Source organism: Balaenoptera acutorostrata, chromosome 12 (assembly GCF_949987535.1).
Source record: "Balaenoptera acutorostrata chromosome 12, mBalAcu1.1, whole genome shotgun sequence".
In the NCBI taxonomy this organism is placed as follows: Eukaryota; Metazoa; Chordata; class Mammalia; order Artiodactyla; family Balaenopteridae; genus Balaenoptera; species Balaenoptera acutorostrata.
The window spans coordinates 73242724-73258871 of NC_080075.1; the positions used below are offsets into that span (position 1 = coordinate 73242724).

General features: G+C 55.6%; 1 protein-coding gene across 4 annotated transcripts; it reads right to left on the reverse strand.

Annotated features, from left to right (window-relative positions):
- Positions 1-598: 598 nt before the first annotated feature.
- Positions 599-15592, reverse strand: SLC35F6 (solute carrier family 35 member F6). Of its 4 annotated transcripts, XM_007191294.3 has the most exons (7): positions 15381-15592; positions 8038-8110; positions 6979-7150; positions 6380-6730; positions 5666-5776; positions 4225-4343; positions 3984-4151 (listed from the first exon to the last, which is right to left on the reverse strand). In XM_007191294.3, exons 1-7 carry the CDS (start codon positions 15455-15457, stop codon positions 4128-4130), a joined length of 927 nt encoding a protein of 308 aa, XP_007191356.1. In that variant the 5' UTR covers positions 15458-15592; the 3' UTR covers positions 3984-4127. The 4 variants fall into 4 exon arrangements, with proteins under 4 accessions (XP_007191354.1, XP_007191355.1, XP_057414312.1 ...); XM_007191292.2 differs by having other exon boundaries at positions 599-4343; positions 15381-15591; XM_007191293.2 differs by having other exon boundaries at positions 599-4343; positions 6518-6730; positions 15381-15589.
- Between the last annotated feature and the right edge of the window lie 556 nt (positions 15593-16148).

Here is a 16148-nt window from a genome sequence, read left to right on the forward strand (position 1 = left end):
ACCAGTCTACTTACCTGCAGCTCTTGAATACATCAGCTGGTTACACATGTACACATTTCTGTGCTTTTTACAAGCTGTTCCTTCCTCCTAGAATATCATTTCCTTTTCCCCTCCTCCCAGCCTGGAAGACTCCTGCTCACCCTGCAACGTGGGCTCAAGTGGAACGGACAGCTCTGGGCGCTCGGCCACGTGCTCTCTCCTGCGCCGCCTCCCCTGCCCTCATAAAAGTCCTCTCACTACTGCACATCGTGCTGGGCTGGAATTCCTTCTCTACACATTCGTCTCTCCTGTTTCCTCTGATGGATCCAGTTCTTGGAGCACTTCAGTTCTCAATAAAGTTTGCTGAATTCTAGGATAGAAATCCCGTATTAAATTTTTTTTGACAAGACACAGATGTAGAAAACAAACTTACGGTTACCAGGGGGGAAAAAGGGGGGAGGGATAAATTGGGAGATTGGGATTGACATATACACACTACTATATATAAAATAGATAACTAATAAGGACCTACTGTATAGCACAGGGAACTCTACTCAATACTCTGTAATGACCTATGTGGGAAAATAATCTAAAAAAGAGTAGATATATGTATAACCGATTCACTTTGCTGTACAGCAGAAACACAACATTTTATTTTTGTTTTTATTTTTGGCTGCGCCGCATGGCATATGCCACGTGGCATATGGGATCTTAGTTCCCTGACCAGGGATTGAACCCGTGCCCTCTGCAGTGCTGCAGTGGAAGCACCGAGTCTTAACCACTGGACCGCCAGGGAAGCCCCTGACACAACATTTAAATCAATTATACTCCAATAAAAGTCTCTTAAAAAATGAACAAACAATTTTTTTGACAAGAGTTTCTAACGAAGAAGGGCGATTTATAAACTTTTATGGCTACAGAGGGAACCCCCTGCTGACCTAGGGTTTTCAAAGAATGTAGTCAACAGAAGGCCAGAGGGGCTCTTAACCAAGGGAAACATGAAAAAAGTAAATCAATCTGTAAGCACGTCAGGGAGGTGAACATATTTAGGAAACAAAGAATTTCTCTTTTGTAGGCAGCCAAGGTCTTGAGAGGTAACATCACTTGTCCAAAGCCACCCAGTGAAGGGAGAGACGGAGCTGAGGACACATATCTCTGGCTCCCCCTAAACCACATGGCTGTTTGCTCCAATCCTCCTACCGTCCTCTGATCTCCTTGAGTGCTGTTTGCTTGTTAAAGTACAGAGACCTTTGGACAGAGCGAAGGCAAATGGAACCACTTGGCACGGTCCTAAACCTCTTGTGGGCAGCAAGCCTGAGGGCTACTCCAGGACCTGGATGGCAGTCCTGGAGGACACCCGAGCCCCAGGGTCCCCCAGGACCACTATTAATGGGGCAGGGACTGGTCAGTTCACTACAGTGCAGATGGTCTGAATTACACTGTATTTGAACTGATGTTTACAGAAGTCTGTTATCAGTCAATTCTAATTTGGGGTCCAGGGCCCCATTATTCCACTCAGAGCAGTAGGCCACAGCTACAGACATTTCTCACAACCCTCTAGACTCAGCAGGAGAGTGGAGATTCTTTCCGCCTCCGCCCCCATTACCAGCATGACACAGCATGGCCTCTCAAACTCATCCTCCAAAGCACCCCAGACACTAGGATAGAGAGGACACGCCTCCAGGGTCTGGAAGGGTACTTAGGGTCAACATAAAAATTTTACGAGGCATCCTGTTTTATCGTATAATCAATGTGAAGTTTACACTCTATTCCACAATGGTATGTCTTAACAAAACATTTCTCCCCCTCTGAGCAAAACCGATGCTCCACACCATGGCGCTGCTGGGACTTCAGTGCCTGACAGACCACCCTGGTGGGCAGTGCCGCCTTACAGGACGCTCCACTGTACGTTGGCATTTACAGCCACCTTCCATTTATATCTTAGGCAATATTCACAGCCATCCTGTGAGATGCAGGCTTCCCCATTTTAGAGATGTGAAGACCCAAAGCTCCAGGAGATAAAGCGAGTTGCCTGAGTGGGTGGCAGGCCTGACCTTAAGTCCCCTCCCCATCATCTGCCACCTCTCACCACTGAAGTCCCATTATAATCCCCCTAACCCTTCAATGCTAAAATCCACACGTGATTTCTATGATTTGGTACTTTACAGCTTTTCCATCCAACGTTCTAGACATTACCTCCAGGAATGTCCTAACCCTTGTGTTCCCTCCCTCTCATTAAAGAAAAAAGTCCACACTGCCAACTCCCCTCTTCTTTTTAAAAATAAAACGCCTGAAACAACACTGTAAGGCCCCAGTTTTTTGGACAAAGCAGCTATAGCACCCATCACCCTCGATCTCCATTTCCTTCTTCCTGTGACACACACAGTGGCCCAGAGGAGCTCAGGGTCCCCCGAGACTCGGAGCTGGTGGGATAGAGAGGCCTTTCTCTCCCGACGGTAAGAACCTGCTGGATTCCCACAGCCCGAGGGCTTTGCTTGTCAGAGATCCCTTCTCCCAGGATCTATTTTAAGGAAGGCATTCGGTATTTGTTTCACGAATGAGCTGCCCAGGAAAGTGATCTGCCACAGAGTGAGGACCACTGGAATGAAGGGCCGCTCAGCTCCCTGGGGTCCCTGCTGCCAGCCCCTCGCTTCAGGGTGGGGTTACTGGGAGGATAACAGCACAGGATGCCTCTCTCCCAGCCACAGGAAGTACCCCCAAAGATCTCAGAGACTCTTATGGTAAGTGGGCCCACAGGCTTGGAATCAGACAAACCCAGCTTGACATACTGGCTCCACGAGGAAGTCACTTGACCTTCTCTGGGCCACACTTTTCTCACCTGCATCCACCTGTGCAGGCTGTTATGCAAGAGAATGAAAGCTAAGCACTTAACATAACGCCTGGGATACCAGCATCAATCTCAACGGTAGACTCCCGGTAAACCCATCACCCTGGAGGGTTCTCCATGGTGTCTGTCGGGTGGCTGGGGGTGAGGCAGAACCCCAGACGTGCTCTACAACCCAGCCGACTGCCTGGTCCTGTGGCTGCACGGCCAGAGCCCATGGCAGGAGAGCCCTTTTGCCAAACAACTTATAACTCTGGGACTCAAGTTTCCTCATCTTTAAAATGGGAGGTGAAGAGTTCATAAAGCTATTATCAAGGGCTGCCTGGAAATCCCCCTGTAACTTCTCCCAGGTGGGGAGGACTTCAAGGTGTGAGCAAGGATGCCAGAGCAGGCGTGGGGAGGAGCGCCATGGGCAGGGGGCATCTTCAATAAACGGGCTGTCACTCCTTCCCCAGGTTGGTCAAAACCACAGCCCTGCAGAATGGGCCCAATTGGGCCGGAAGGCACGGAAGCCACACCGTGGACACCTTCTGCAGAGCAGGACGCCAGGGCCCAGAGTGACCAGGTACAGGGCTGGGGAGCACACACTGAGTTTGCGGCAAGGCCCTGGCTGAAACCTCGGTTCCCAGACAGGGTTAGGGAGTATCTTACAAGTTTTAGAAACTGTGGTGCTTAGTTCTATTAGAATTTGCTCAGTGACCTCTCTTCTTGGGAGAATCACACTTAGCTTATGGTTTAGGAGGAAACCCTAGGGCTGCTGGTTCCTGCAATTCTACTCCATGATTTAGCTCTAGTGTTGCAGGAGGGGCTGGGGAAGCCTGCTGGGGGTCGGGCACTGCACTCAGGCCTGAATGGGGTGGTGACAAAGGAGGACCTGGGTGTTGTGTCATCTTCTGTGGCAGCAGCTGCCCTGGGCGGCGGCGGGGGGGGTGTCTGTGGGGAGGGGGCAGGGCGAGGCCTCGGGGACAGGGCACTTGAGGTTCACCAGCCCACGTGGCCTCAGCCTCGGGGTGAACAAGGAGCGTCCAGGTGGCAGTAGAGCGGGAGGCTCAGCTGGCATCGTTGATGGCAGTCCGAGGGCCCCCCAGCAGTCTCTCATGCTCGCCCTCCTCCGCCGGGGGCCGGCCCCTGGACAGGCGGCTCAGGAGCAGGCGGTGCAGCCCGTTGTAGAGGGCTGTGCCCGCCAGCAGGACGAGGAAGCCAAGGATCTGCAGCGGGTGGAAGGCCTCCCAGCCCAGCGTCAGGCTCAGGGCCCAGATGACAACGGTACGCAGGCTGTCCAGCACCATTCGGGTGGTGGCGCTCAGCTCCTTGGTGACACTGATGCCTGCAAAGTTGAAGAAGGCGATGCTGCTGATGTTGCCCAGCAGCGCCAGCGCGATGAGTGGCTGTCGGCCCACCTGGCAGAAGGCGTCCAGCGCGTCCTCCAGCGTCCCGCGAGGGTTTCCACTGAAGGAACCGGCGGGGATGTAGTACATGGGCACCAGCAGCAGCGAGAGGATCACGAAGCCAAAGAGGCCTGTGGGAGCGGAGGGAGCACGTCACGCTCTCCCCGGGGCCCCCAGCCCCGCCGCAGGCCCCGGCCCACCCGCTGGGCCCCGCTGACCTCCCAGCCTCCCCTTCCGAGCCACCCTCGCACCAGCTCCTTCCTTCCAGGTCCTGGAGCCGCTCTGCTCGTTAGGAACTACAACGGCCTACAGGATGGGCTCTGACGGCCCCTTCTCCACTTTAATCTGCGTTTTCTGACTGGACCAAGAATAGGAAATACATTTTATACTGCGACCCGTGCACAGACATGTACACATACTTTCACAAAACGACAGCTACCCTTACAATGTACAATGCTCTCGGACACTTTTTAAACTCAATTCTGTTCACTGACAAAAGGACTGCTGGCTGCAAGCACGACACTGCTCTCGCAAGTGTGGAAAAACAGAGCTCTCTAACTCAGTGCTGTTGGTCTGTGACAAGGAGCTGGGCCAGAATGTAAATCAAGGCACTGCTTCACTCAGAAAGTCTTGCTAGGAAAAAAGAGTGAGTGGAAGCAATCAGTATGCTTGATGACATAGTTGGTTTAGGTGGTTAATGTTCCGCCGTAAGCCCTCCGCTACCGGCGGACCAGGCACCAAGAGCTCCCTGACAAGCCTGTAGGTCACACTTCGGTAGCACTGCTCTAATCCGCCCTGCTAGTTTCATAATTTTAAACCATCATTTTGACTTACTTCCCTGCTCAAAAACCTTTCGTGGCTCTTCCCTGCCTGTCATTTAAAGTCTAAATCCACTTGCCTGATGTTCCAAGGTTCTCCAAGATATGACCCTGACATATTCAATTCCTGATCATTTCCCCTACATCAAACCTGTACCCCCTCCAAACTATTCCTCACTGGTTTCCAAACTCACATCCAGCTCCCCATGCCTCCACTCTGCCTGGCGTTCCCTCCCGTCCATTCTTGCTTGCTGAAATCTGTAGCACAAATGCCACGTTCCCTGGGCCATGACACTCAGATATGCTTGGCAAGTGAAGCGTCACTTGAGTAAAAGCGGTCCGAGCTAAAACGCACCGCCTGCTCCTTTCCTGCTGGTCGGTTCCTCTAGAGTGGGGCTTGCGTCTCATTCATCTTCGTCCCTGTCCTCCCTTAGCTCCTGGCTGAGTGCATGGCAGCTGTCAGGGTATTTGTCAACACGAACATGGTGAAGGGAGCGAGGAAGGAGGGCGGGAGGCTCGCCCTTCCCAGAGGCCCCCGACACCTCGCCAGGCGCCCTCACTGCATTCCCTCCATGTGCCACCCCGCAGGGCGTGCTCCACCCAGTGCCCTCCTGCCAGCCTGTGTTCACACGCACCCTCAGTGCCGACTGCCCGCAGTGGGTGCACGTTGTGCTTGTAGACAAACTTCTCCTCCAGCACCATCTGGATGGAGACGATGATCTGGGCCATGATGATCAGCAGGTCCCCTGTGGGAAAGGAGGGGCCCAGGGTGAGGCCAGGCTGAGGCAGACATCCCAGCCCACGGAAACCTAAGAGCCCCTGCAGCCCCTGACTCCGCAGGGCACCATACAGCCCATGAGGTCCGGCCATGACAGCCCCCGCGCCTGACCTCCTGGCCCCTGCGGGGTGAGGCAGGCCAGCAGGGAAGGCACTGTCACCCCCTCTGGGCTAAGGCTCCAGAAGGTCCAGGGGTCTGCCTGGGCCTGAGGCCTGCACAACTGGGGTAAGCAGGTCTTTTGAGAAGCAACAGGCTTTGAGATGGACATTTGTGGTTTAATCCTGCCACGCGTGACCAGGGTGGCCACTTCACTGTAAAATGGGCTGCAGTGCTCCCCTTCCGGGACTGTGAGGATGGCAGTGATGACGAGCACGGTGCGAAGCATGCTTGGGCGCTCGGTAAGTGCTCAGTCAACATGCATTCCTTTCCTCTTCCGGATCCTGCAGTCTGTGTGGCTGTAAGTAAATCGCAGAACTAGCCCTCTCCTTCCTTGGACCTCCCCGCTCCTTACCCACCCCTCCCTCATGCTGCTTGTCCCTTGCTGGTCTTCCCTACACTCTTCCCATATCACCTCGAGAGCAGGTGCATGTCCACATCAGCTGGTGTCCCACATGCCCTCCCTCAGGGCTTGGCGGACAGCAGAGCTCGTAAAATGCTTTGTCGAGTGACTCTGTGCAGGGCAGCCCCGGGATGCCCACCCCGGCCACACCTGTGATCACTTCGCTGAGCTTGTGCTGACTGTCGTGCTTGCTCAGGAGGTCAGCCAGGCCCACGACCACCAGCCCTGCGATGGTCGCGAGGATACCCAGCCACTGGCTCAGGGCCAGCCTCCGTCCCAGGAAGGTCACCGAAAACAGGCCTGTGAATATGATCACTGCTCCCCGCAGCATCTGGAAGCTGGAAGCACTGGTCATGTTCAGGGCTAGGAGAGGAGAGACATGTGACGTTAGCTCCTAAGGGCCCAGCTTGTCTGTTCACTGAGGTGTCCTCAGGGCTGACAGGGCTGGCACGTGGTAAGTACTCAGTAAACCTTGGTTGGGGGCGTGTGTGTAAAGGTTGGTGGGAGAGGGGCGGGGCAAGCTGAAGATGAGTTGGGGGTGGCTCTTTCTCAGCAGCCCCCTTGGGCCACAGGCTTCGCTGAGCCCTTGGCAGCCCAGCTTGGCTACTCACCCACATACATGATGCTGGTCCCGGTCATGTCGCAGAGGGCTGGGGGCAGGAAAAGAAGGGGGTTGAAGGGCTGCTGGGGATCCGCGCTGGTGTCTGGGTGCCCTGCAGCTCTGCACCAGAGTAGGTAGAAGGCAGCCAGGCAGGAGAACTCCCCCAGGAACATGCCCACTGCCTGCAGGGACAGACCAAGACTTCAGAGCTGGAAGGAAGACCACCTATAACAAGAGTTTTTTTTTTTTTGGCCGTGCTGCACGGCTTGTGGGATCTTAGTTCCCCAACCAGGGATCAAACCTGTGCCCTCGGCAGTGAAAGCATGGAGTTCTAACCACTGGACTGCCAGGGAATTCTCTGTAACAAAATTTTTTAAACATAACCTTTCTTCACACAAGAGTTTACCTATAACCCCAACATGTAAAACAGACAAAAGCAGAACTGCTCTGTGTGGGAGGCCAGAGCCTGCCTCCTAGGTCTACCCCTAAGCTCTTCAAACACCTCGACAGAAACCCTAATGCCGTGTAGAGCCTGATCTGAAAACCCACCAATCTAGACCAATCCCTGGTCATGTTCCAGATGGAGAAACTGAGGCCCCGACAGGCTTGAGAACTTATATAAGGTCACAAAGCAAGTTGCTGGCAGAGCCGGACTAAACTTTAAGTCTCCTGCTTCCCAGTCTAGCAATAAGGTACCTTCCATTGATGGTGTCTGCCCTGCCCCAGTGGGGTCTGGGCTCCCCGTGGTTGGGGAGCAGGTTTTACAACAGGGCTGGATTTTTCCAAATGTGTCCTGACTTGGCCATGGTGAGGGCTGGCCTCAAGGAGTCCAGGGCATGACCGCTCACCAGGACTTGTGCAGGCTTCCTACAGGGGACTGTGCCTTCTGCCCCTTTCCAGGGGCACCTCACACCCTGGCCTCTCTTCTGGGAGGGAGAGAGAGAAGCAAGTGGCTCTCCTGAGAGCAAGGGAGGACGCCCCCAACCCAGGTCAGGAAGCAGCATGGCCTCGTGGGGGCCCCTGACCTGAGGGCTGGGAGACGGAGATGGGCGAGGACAGGCACAGATACCTGGAGGAAGGGATGCTGGAAGCTGTGCTCCTGGCTCCCTCCGCAGCCTGGGGCCACGAAGTTGTCCGCCCACCTGCAGCAGACAGAGAGAAGGTCAAACCCTGCAGTGTGGCAGCGGCCTCTCCCACCCGGCCCTGGGGCCTGCAGAGAGCTCACACCTCCTGAAGCCAAGAGACCAGACTTAGCGGACTCGGCCCAGAGCGGGGCTCCCTCTCGAAGGGACCAGTCTCCGCGGCAAGGAGTCTTCCCCCGGGATGGCAGACAGAACGCGGGGGCCTGGGACCCTTTAGCTGAAATCTCATGAACCTCTAACAGAAATTTAGCATTTCCTCCATTTATGAGTGTAGTATTGCAGTACCTGCGACTTTGTCACACACGGAAATCACAGCTCTTCTCATTATCACATTCGAGTCACTGCAGATATTGTGAAGTATTATTTACACTCATCACTGCTCCAAAATTACAGTAATTAGACCCACTGCTTACTATTTCATGTGTTAAGAGGTGCATGCACACATGTACATTACTGTATCACAAATTGGCTTGTTTAATTTCTTGATAACTTTATTTCAATACAATTAGCTTTTTCTGTAATCCTTGGTCTTTTATTTGCACGTTTTAAAACACTACTCTAGGCTTCACCAGACTATCAAAGGGACCCATATCAAGAGTCCCTGGTCTACAAGGTCACGTGGGCCCTGGGAAATGGCCAGCTGACACAGACCACCCGGTCACCTTCACATAGCCTGAAGGGTCTGGAGGGTTTCCTCTAGCGCTGGCTCGGAAGCAGGTGGCAAGTACATGGCACTTGTGGAGCGGGTGCCAGCCAGCACCCCGGCAGATGGGCCTGATTATGGCATGCTCCCCGCCGAGCCCAGAGTCCGTCACGGCACAGCGCTCTGGGCAGCTACCACCAACCCTTTTGCACCAACCGCCGTCTGTCACTAAAACTTCTGCCTCTGAATTTCACTCTCGCTGGCCTTAGTTATGTCCCTGGGAATCTAATCTCTCTTTCATTTGAAAGCCCTTCATATATGTGGTGACTTCCCCACCTTCTGAATCTTCTCCTGGTTGAGCAGCCCCAGCCCTTGCTAACCTTTCACTCCCCTGGCTGCTGACTTCTGGAAGCACTCTGGTGGGCCCAGGCCCAGAGCCAAGGGCATGTGATCTGGCCCAGACTGAGTCGGGCAGCAGGGCGGCCCCTCCCACGTGTTGGACACCCTGGTTAGCTGACCTGGCTTGGACTGCATGGGCCACATCACACTGCTGACTCAAGTCAAGGCAGACCCAGGGCCGCTTGCAGTGGGCCACTGACCTGCCCCCGCTGCAGCAACCCCACTCGTAGGCGGTGGCGGTCCCTAAAGTGTAAGACTCAGGACTTCTTCTTAAATGTCTTTCCTTACAATGTTTGTCAAGAGCAGCTACATCGTGGTCCCCGCCCCATCTGCTGGCTCCTCTGTGCACAAGCCTCGGCTCCCGGAGCGCAGGGACGCCTTCTGCTTCCTGTGCCCCAAGCAGGGGCCACTGGTCATGCCAAGCGGTGCAGGTCTGGGTTTGACAAAGATCCTGTGCAGGCGGGGCTTCTCTGTGCCTGAGTCTGAGGAGGGGAACAGGGAGCTCTTTCCCACAGCCCGGGGCAAGTGGGCAGGCGGTGGGAAGGGCGGGCTGAGCGGCTGAGCGCTGGTGGTAGCACAGACCTGGAGGGAGAGATCACATCTACAAAGAGATCTGAACATATCCCAGGGCAAGTGAACAAAACAGGACTATGGCAAACTTATCTCAAGGTAGGAGACCCCACCCACTCCCACAGATGTGAGGAGGGAAGGTAGGAGGGCTTCTGGTGCTTGGGAATGGTGGAGGTCAAAGGAGAGCTGATGGGCAGCTAGAAGTTCTGATATGCCTGGTTGGGAAGGCAGAGGAAATCTGGGTCAGGGGATCAGGCTGGAACCAGACTCAGTACCAAAGGGGCAAAGAAAACCCCCATCAAGGACAGAAACCACCTGTTCTCTGGGGTCTCATTTCTGCCCGATCTGCTGTAGATTGTGACTCTGGGATCCCCAGGCGGGGCAGGACAGGACAGGACATGCGATGTGGGTGTGGGACACACACCACCTGTATGGCTCACTCAGCCTGGCCTGCTCTCCAGCCAGACTCACCTTCACAGACAGAGTCCTCTGGGAGGGCCTGGGTGAGGCAGCTGAGCAAAAGAGAGAAGCCAAGGAGAGCAAAGAGGTCAAGCTTTACCAAGGGCGCAGGAACAACTGCCCTGCGGCGAGTGAGCAGGTCAGAGAGCGAGTTCCCAGGGCTCCTCCAGGAGGGACAAGGGAGGTCCTGCCAAGTTCATGGTCAATCAGAAGCCTAGGGCAAGGGCTGGTATGGAAGCCCCTTCCCCATCCTGGGGCCACATCCAGAGCACAGACTGGCAGGCTCAAGACCCCCGACCTAGCAGTGGGGCCACCTCCTGCAACTCCCCCTGGGCTACTGCCTGTGCACCTTACTCTCATGACAACTCATATCTGCATCATTTTCTGGTTCCAAGGTCCTTGTCACTTGAGAGGCTGTGAGCTCAGCATCCAGCAACTTCCACAGCTTTCAATCCCCTGCTCCTGGCATGTTATTATACAGAAGTTCAAACATTTTTGTTGTTGTTGAATGAATGGGACTTCCAGACACCGCTAGACAAATAGGCAGGTACTACAGTCCAACGGCAATGTATCCATGACTGCTAATTTGCCACCTGGTCTGAGGTGTCCCCTGCTGGTGGGACCAGCTGGGCCTGCCCTTCCCTAGGGAGGGGCACTGCACGGGGAGCTGGCTGTAGGGCTGGTGCTAAGCCTCCTCCCCTCCCCCTGCGCTGTCTGCTTTCTCCAAGGGGTGGCTCTGCCTGAACAGGCTGGGGCTGGCAGGTTCCCAGCAGGGGAAATGGAATCTTTTTGTATCTCAGTGCCTGGGGCAGGTTTACACCCCGAGGGTTTGGGTGTCAGGACAGGCTGCCCTGGCAGACTCTTGGGGCCAGGGAGGAGTTCAGGCCCGCAGTCACTTTGGGATAGAGTCAGGCTTCTCATCTTGGCCCTGGGAAACGTTTGGCTCACTGTGCAGTCTCAGAAGGACCCCAGGTAGCACAGAACACGAGCCAAAAGCCAGACCCGGTTCATCTGGGGGTGAAAGCAATCACTCCCCAGTGGGATAGCACTTATCTCTTTGCAAAACGCTTCACTAACATGTTTTTATGAATGTACAATTCACTGTGTACTGACTTTGTACCAGGCCTGTACTTCTCCCTGAGGAGGCTGAGCACTTCATATGGGCTGTGTGGTTTAGGCCTCACAACAAGGATCCTCATTTTACAGACAGGGTCTTCAGACCTTGGGGTGGAGATAGCCGTGTTCAGGCTCATACAGTTAACAATGGGCGGATCTGGGGCCAAACCCATCTGCTTGCACTTATTTTCAGAAAAGGCAGCAGGATACATGGAAAGCTCAGACTTTTGACTCTCACAGGTTGGATGTGTTATAGATTTCTCACCTCTAAATTGGGGATAATAATGCCAACACTGATGAACTGGCAAAAGTAATAAGACATATAAGACCTGGCATATGGCAGGTGGTCAATAAAAGTTCTTTGCTGCCCCTCTTCTCCCTCTTTCTCCCCTGCTGAGCAGAAGCCACTTCCCCTTGTGTTGGGCGGGTGTGGCCCCAGCTCTGCTCCAGCCTCAAAGCTTCCGTCCGGGGAGAGTGTCCATCCTCTGGGACCCAGCCTGCAGGCTGACGCAGAGGCACCTGGAGGGCCACAAAGTGCTGAAGGAGGAGAACAAACTCAGCCATCATCTCGGGAAGCTCCTTGTTTGAGAGATGAGAAACCCAGGCACCAGACAGGGCTTGAGGGACACAGGGAAGCACTAGGACCCGGGAGCACCACCCCCTGTTCTGTGCTCCTTCCTCAACACCGATCACCTTCTTACTCAAGTTTCTTCCCACCCCCCTGGCTGAGGTGGGGAAAAGGTCAGCCCTGCAGATGGGCCCTCCGTTCTCTCTGGACACTATATCCTGGGGAAAGCTGTAGGCAGGAGGCCTTGGGGACCCACCAGGCTCAGGCTGAGGCCACATGAGGAAGTGCCCTCCACTGGCAGAGGCAGGCTTCCTTTAGAGTTCCCTGGGCCTTGGAGGGCTCCGGGTGGGCTACCCTTACTAGGGGTGAGTCACTCTGGCGTGGCCTTGCTCAGTAAACTCAAAGCTCAGCGTTCTGAGAGGCGTACGCGTCTGTGTGGGACCAGGGGTGGCGGTCAGAAGCTGAGGAAGTGGTTGATGCGTCTGCCTCGCACGGATTAGCTGTGCATCCATTCCCCACAGAATCTGTGCCAGTTCCGCTCTCATCCTGGGTCTGTTAAGCCCAGTGAGTCAGCTTCTTTCTCTGGCTTGGGATCTTCAGAAGGGCCCCAGGGCTTCTCCACTCTCTGAGGTGTCATAGCAGGCGGCCCTGGCTCACGTGGTGATAAATGATGACAGCCGCCCCTCTCTTAAGTATTAGATAACTCTCCTCAGTAGATCTTACAAGGAGTCTGGGGAGAAGGTGGGGCACGGATTATCATGCCCATTTCATAGATGAAACTGAGGCTTGGAGAGGCCCAGTGACTCATCTAATCCCATAGCTTCCAAGTCTCATGCTCTTTTCACTGCTACACTGCCCTGCTGACTTAAGGCTTTCTCCAGCTGGCCTGAACCCCTCTGAAGCAATTATCCTGTGCCCACTTTTGGAACCTATGGGTGGGGGGAGGGGCAGCTGCCAAGGCAAAAGTTAGAGCTGGCGCAGGAAGGACAGTGAGAGTCCTTCCCTAAAAGAGGCCCAGTGATCGCAGGCCTCCTGCCACCTTCCTGCAGGCTCCCCGGACCCAGTGAGCCTGACTGTTGGAGAAATGACCCCCACGGCCCCTTCATGGCTGGGTGGGCTTCACAGCCTGCAGAAGTTTAGGAGGGGATATGAGCCTTCCTGAGTGAGTGTCTACTTGACCCTGGTTCTTTACATGCAGAACCCCAGCTGGATTCAGGAGAGTGGGGCTCCGAAATGTGCACTGGTTCAGGCAGACAGCCCTACGCGGTGCCAGAGGAGGGCAAATGTTTGGTCTCCAGGAAGTGCATCGGCAGAAGCCTGGTGAGGGGGGAGAAAGCAGCTACAGAAAGGAGAAGCAAGGGACCTTCTGCCAACACCCAGGGACGAGGCTACAGGGCCAGCCTGATCGGTGACTTTCCCTCCTGGGGGTAGGTGATCCCCAGCCCCAGCCCAGCCCAGCCCGGCCAGGCCGGCTCCCTGCAGCACACCCAATCCTGCTGAGTGGGCAGTGACCTCCTGCAGCGGACAGCTGACCTGTGGTCCCAGCACAGCAGCAACACATGCTCACGCCCACTTCCTCATCCACTGTCTTCAGTCCTTCAGGGCTGAGGATCCCCTGGCTTCTTAGCTGACCGGTCTGGAGCTTTTTTTACAGAAGGAGCTGAGTCAGCAGTTTACCTCAGTAGGTAACTCAGCTCTCCTTGCGGATGGTGGCCCTGGCAGACCACAGCCACCCTATAAGCACCAGACTGAGGCCTTGGCTTGTGGGACGGATGGACAGATGACTTGTTCTGCTGCAGCCAGATCCTGAGATGGGAGCCCTCAGGTTGAGTTTCCTTTGTAGCTAAGGGCTCAGCAAAAGGAGCACCCTTCAGGAGGCCTCAGGGCCCAGGAGCCCAGCACAAGACACAGACACAGCAAGCCAGAGCCCAACCAGAGAGACAGGTGGGCCTCACCCAGAGGCCCACCTCCTGTGGAGAAGGGAGGGCACTGTGATTGCCAAGCGTGTACACATCTGTCTCCTCTGCTGCAGATTCTAAGCATCTCAAAGCCTGGGACCTTCTCTTGGTCACTTCTGTCTCCTTCCCTAGGTCTAGGCAGTGCCTCACATGCCTGATGAATCGAACAGGATACTTCTCTCCCAGACCTCTCTTCGGGGGCATTTCTCACATCACTGATGGAGTACGCTGGGAAGAAACACCCTCAAAAACGAATAAGATACGACTATCCCCACCACCCTCAGGGGGCCTGGAGCACAGCCCAGAGGGTGACTGGGGTGACTCCCCTTTGCTCTGGAGCCTGGCAGGGCTCAGGCGGAAGGGAGGTCTGACTGGGAGAGGGTCACTGTCTACTGTCCTCCACGTGCACCTTGGAATTGGTTCAGAGAAAGGGCAGGCTCTGGGTACTGGGGCTCTTAGATGGTGGCAGAGGGGCAGGAGGGCCCTGCCCCGAGGTGGGGGCAGAGAAACGGACAAAGGGCCACCAAGAGAAGGGGCTGCTTCCCGGGCTTCCCGGTTGTTACAGAGAGGAGGCTATGCTCGGTCCCTTAGCCTCATGACAGCCCCAGGTCCTCAGTCCCCAACCTCCTGAGGACTGTCCTCACCATCCCACGAGCACCACACCCTCTTACATCAGAGAGCACCACACCCTCTTACATCAGAGCTGAACTGCCCCCCTGCCCACCCTGCCTGGGTTAATGCCACTTCTGTTCCCCCAGGCAGAAGCCCAGGAGTGATTACTGGATCCTGTGGGTCAGGCCCCGTGGCTTCACTCTGCACCTGGTCTCTCCCACCTGACCCTTCCCTTCCCACCTCACTGCCGCCTCCTAGTTCCCCTTATCTGCTATGCAGCAGCCTTGGAGTGGTCTTCCTGCAGCCAACTACTTTTCACCTTGACCACCAGGTTCACCGTATCACTTTTAACATGCCACTCCCCATCTCACAAGCGCCTCTTGGATTATGGGACAAAATCCAGCCTGGGCGTTCGGTGCTAGTTACAATCCACTTGGATCTGGCCTTGCTGTTCCTGCCTCGATGTCCCCACCACATGTAGAAATCCTACCGAGGCTTCGAGGCCCAGCTGTAACCCTTCCTCCAAGAGGGGCCCATGGTGCACCCCCTTCTCTGTCATCGCAGCCCTCCACGCTCACTGGTCACTCGGTCCGCACGACGTTTATTGTAGCCCTCCCTGGCCCACAGCTCCTGGAGGGTGGGGCCCCTGATGCCAGCTTGGAAGGGGCAGGGGAGAGAAACTCCCTCCCGTTTAAAGATGAGGAAACTGAGGCGCTGAGTTAGAAAGTGACTCGCTGGGATCAAGCACACAGCGAATCAAAGCCGGGGCTCGGGTCCTCCAGCCGGGGACACGGCCCTGCCCCGCATTTCCCTGCGCCTCGTACCCCTTGGGTGGTCCATAAACCGCATGAACGGATCAGAGCAACTGAGCTGGCTGGTGAAGCCAGGAAAGGAGAGCCGCGAAGGGAGGGCGCGGAGTCCCCTCCCGGCCAGGCCCGGACTCACTTTGCCGAGAGCGTGTTGATGGAGCCGGTAACGAGCATGAGCCCGGCCAGGAACAGCTGGTACTTGGTCCAGGCCATGGCGGCGGATGCTGGGAGCGCGAAACAGGAGCGCGACCTCCGCGCGCGCTTGAGGTGGTACCCCCAAACTGGTCACCCCCGGGGTCTGCGGCGCGAGTGCTTCCGGGCCGGCAGTCACATGACCTGAAAGGCCCCGCCCCGCGCCTGCTCACTCCGCCCCCAGGGAGGGCGCGGGGGGCCTGGCGTCTGCGCTCTCCAGAGCCGGAGCCGGGGGCGCTGGTCCTCACAGAGTGACTGTCAAGTCACGGGCCCAGGTCTCCCCATCTGCAAAAGGGGCTGATGGGACGATGAAGTGAGAATGCACCGTGGATATTAGAGCGTTCTCTAAACCCTTTAGAGAGATTGAGCTGAACAATGTCAGAGGCAAACCACGAAGTAGAAACGTCCAGCGTGGGAATCTCCTCTCTACTGGATACCCAGGGAACTCCCAGGAGGCCTGAGACGTGTCCCTAGAGATCCCAACCCGCGGTGTTGCTCACATCTTACAGAAAAGTGGCCTAAGAATCTAGTTCCTGCTCCCTGGGAGACCGTTTTATAGCCAAGGAAACTAAATTAAGAAAAGCCAGGCTTCCCTGGTGGCGCAGTGGTTAAGAATCCGCCCGCCAATGCAGGAGACACGGGTTCGAGCTCTGGTCTGGGAAGATCCCACATGCCGTGGAGCAAGTAAGCCTGTGCGCCACAACTACTGAGC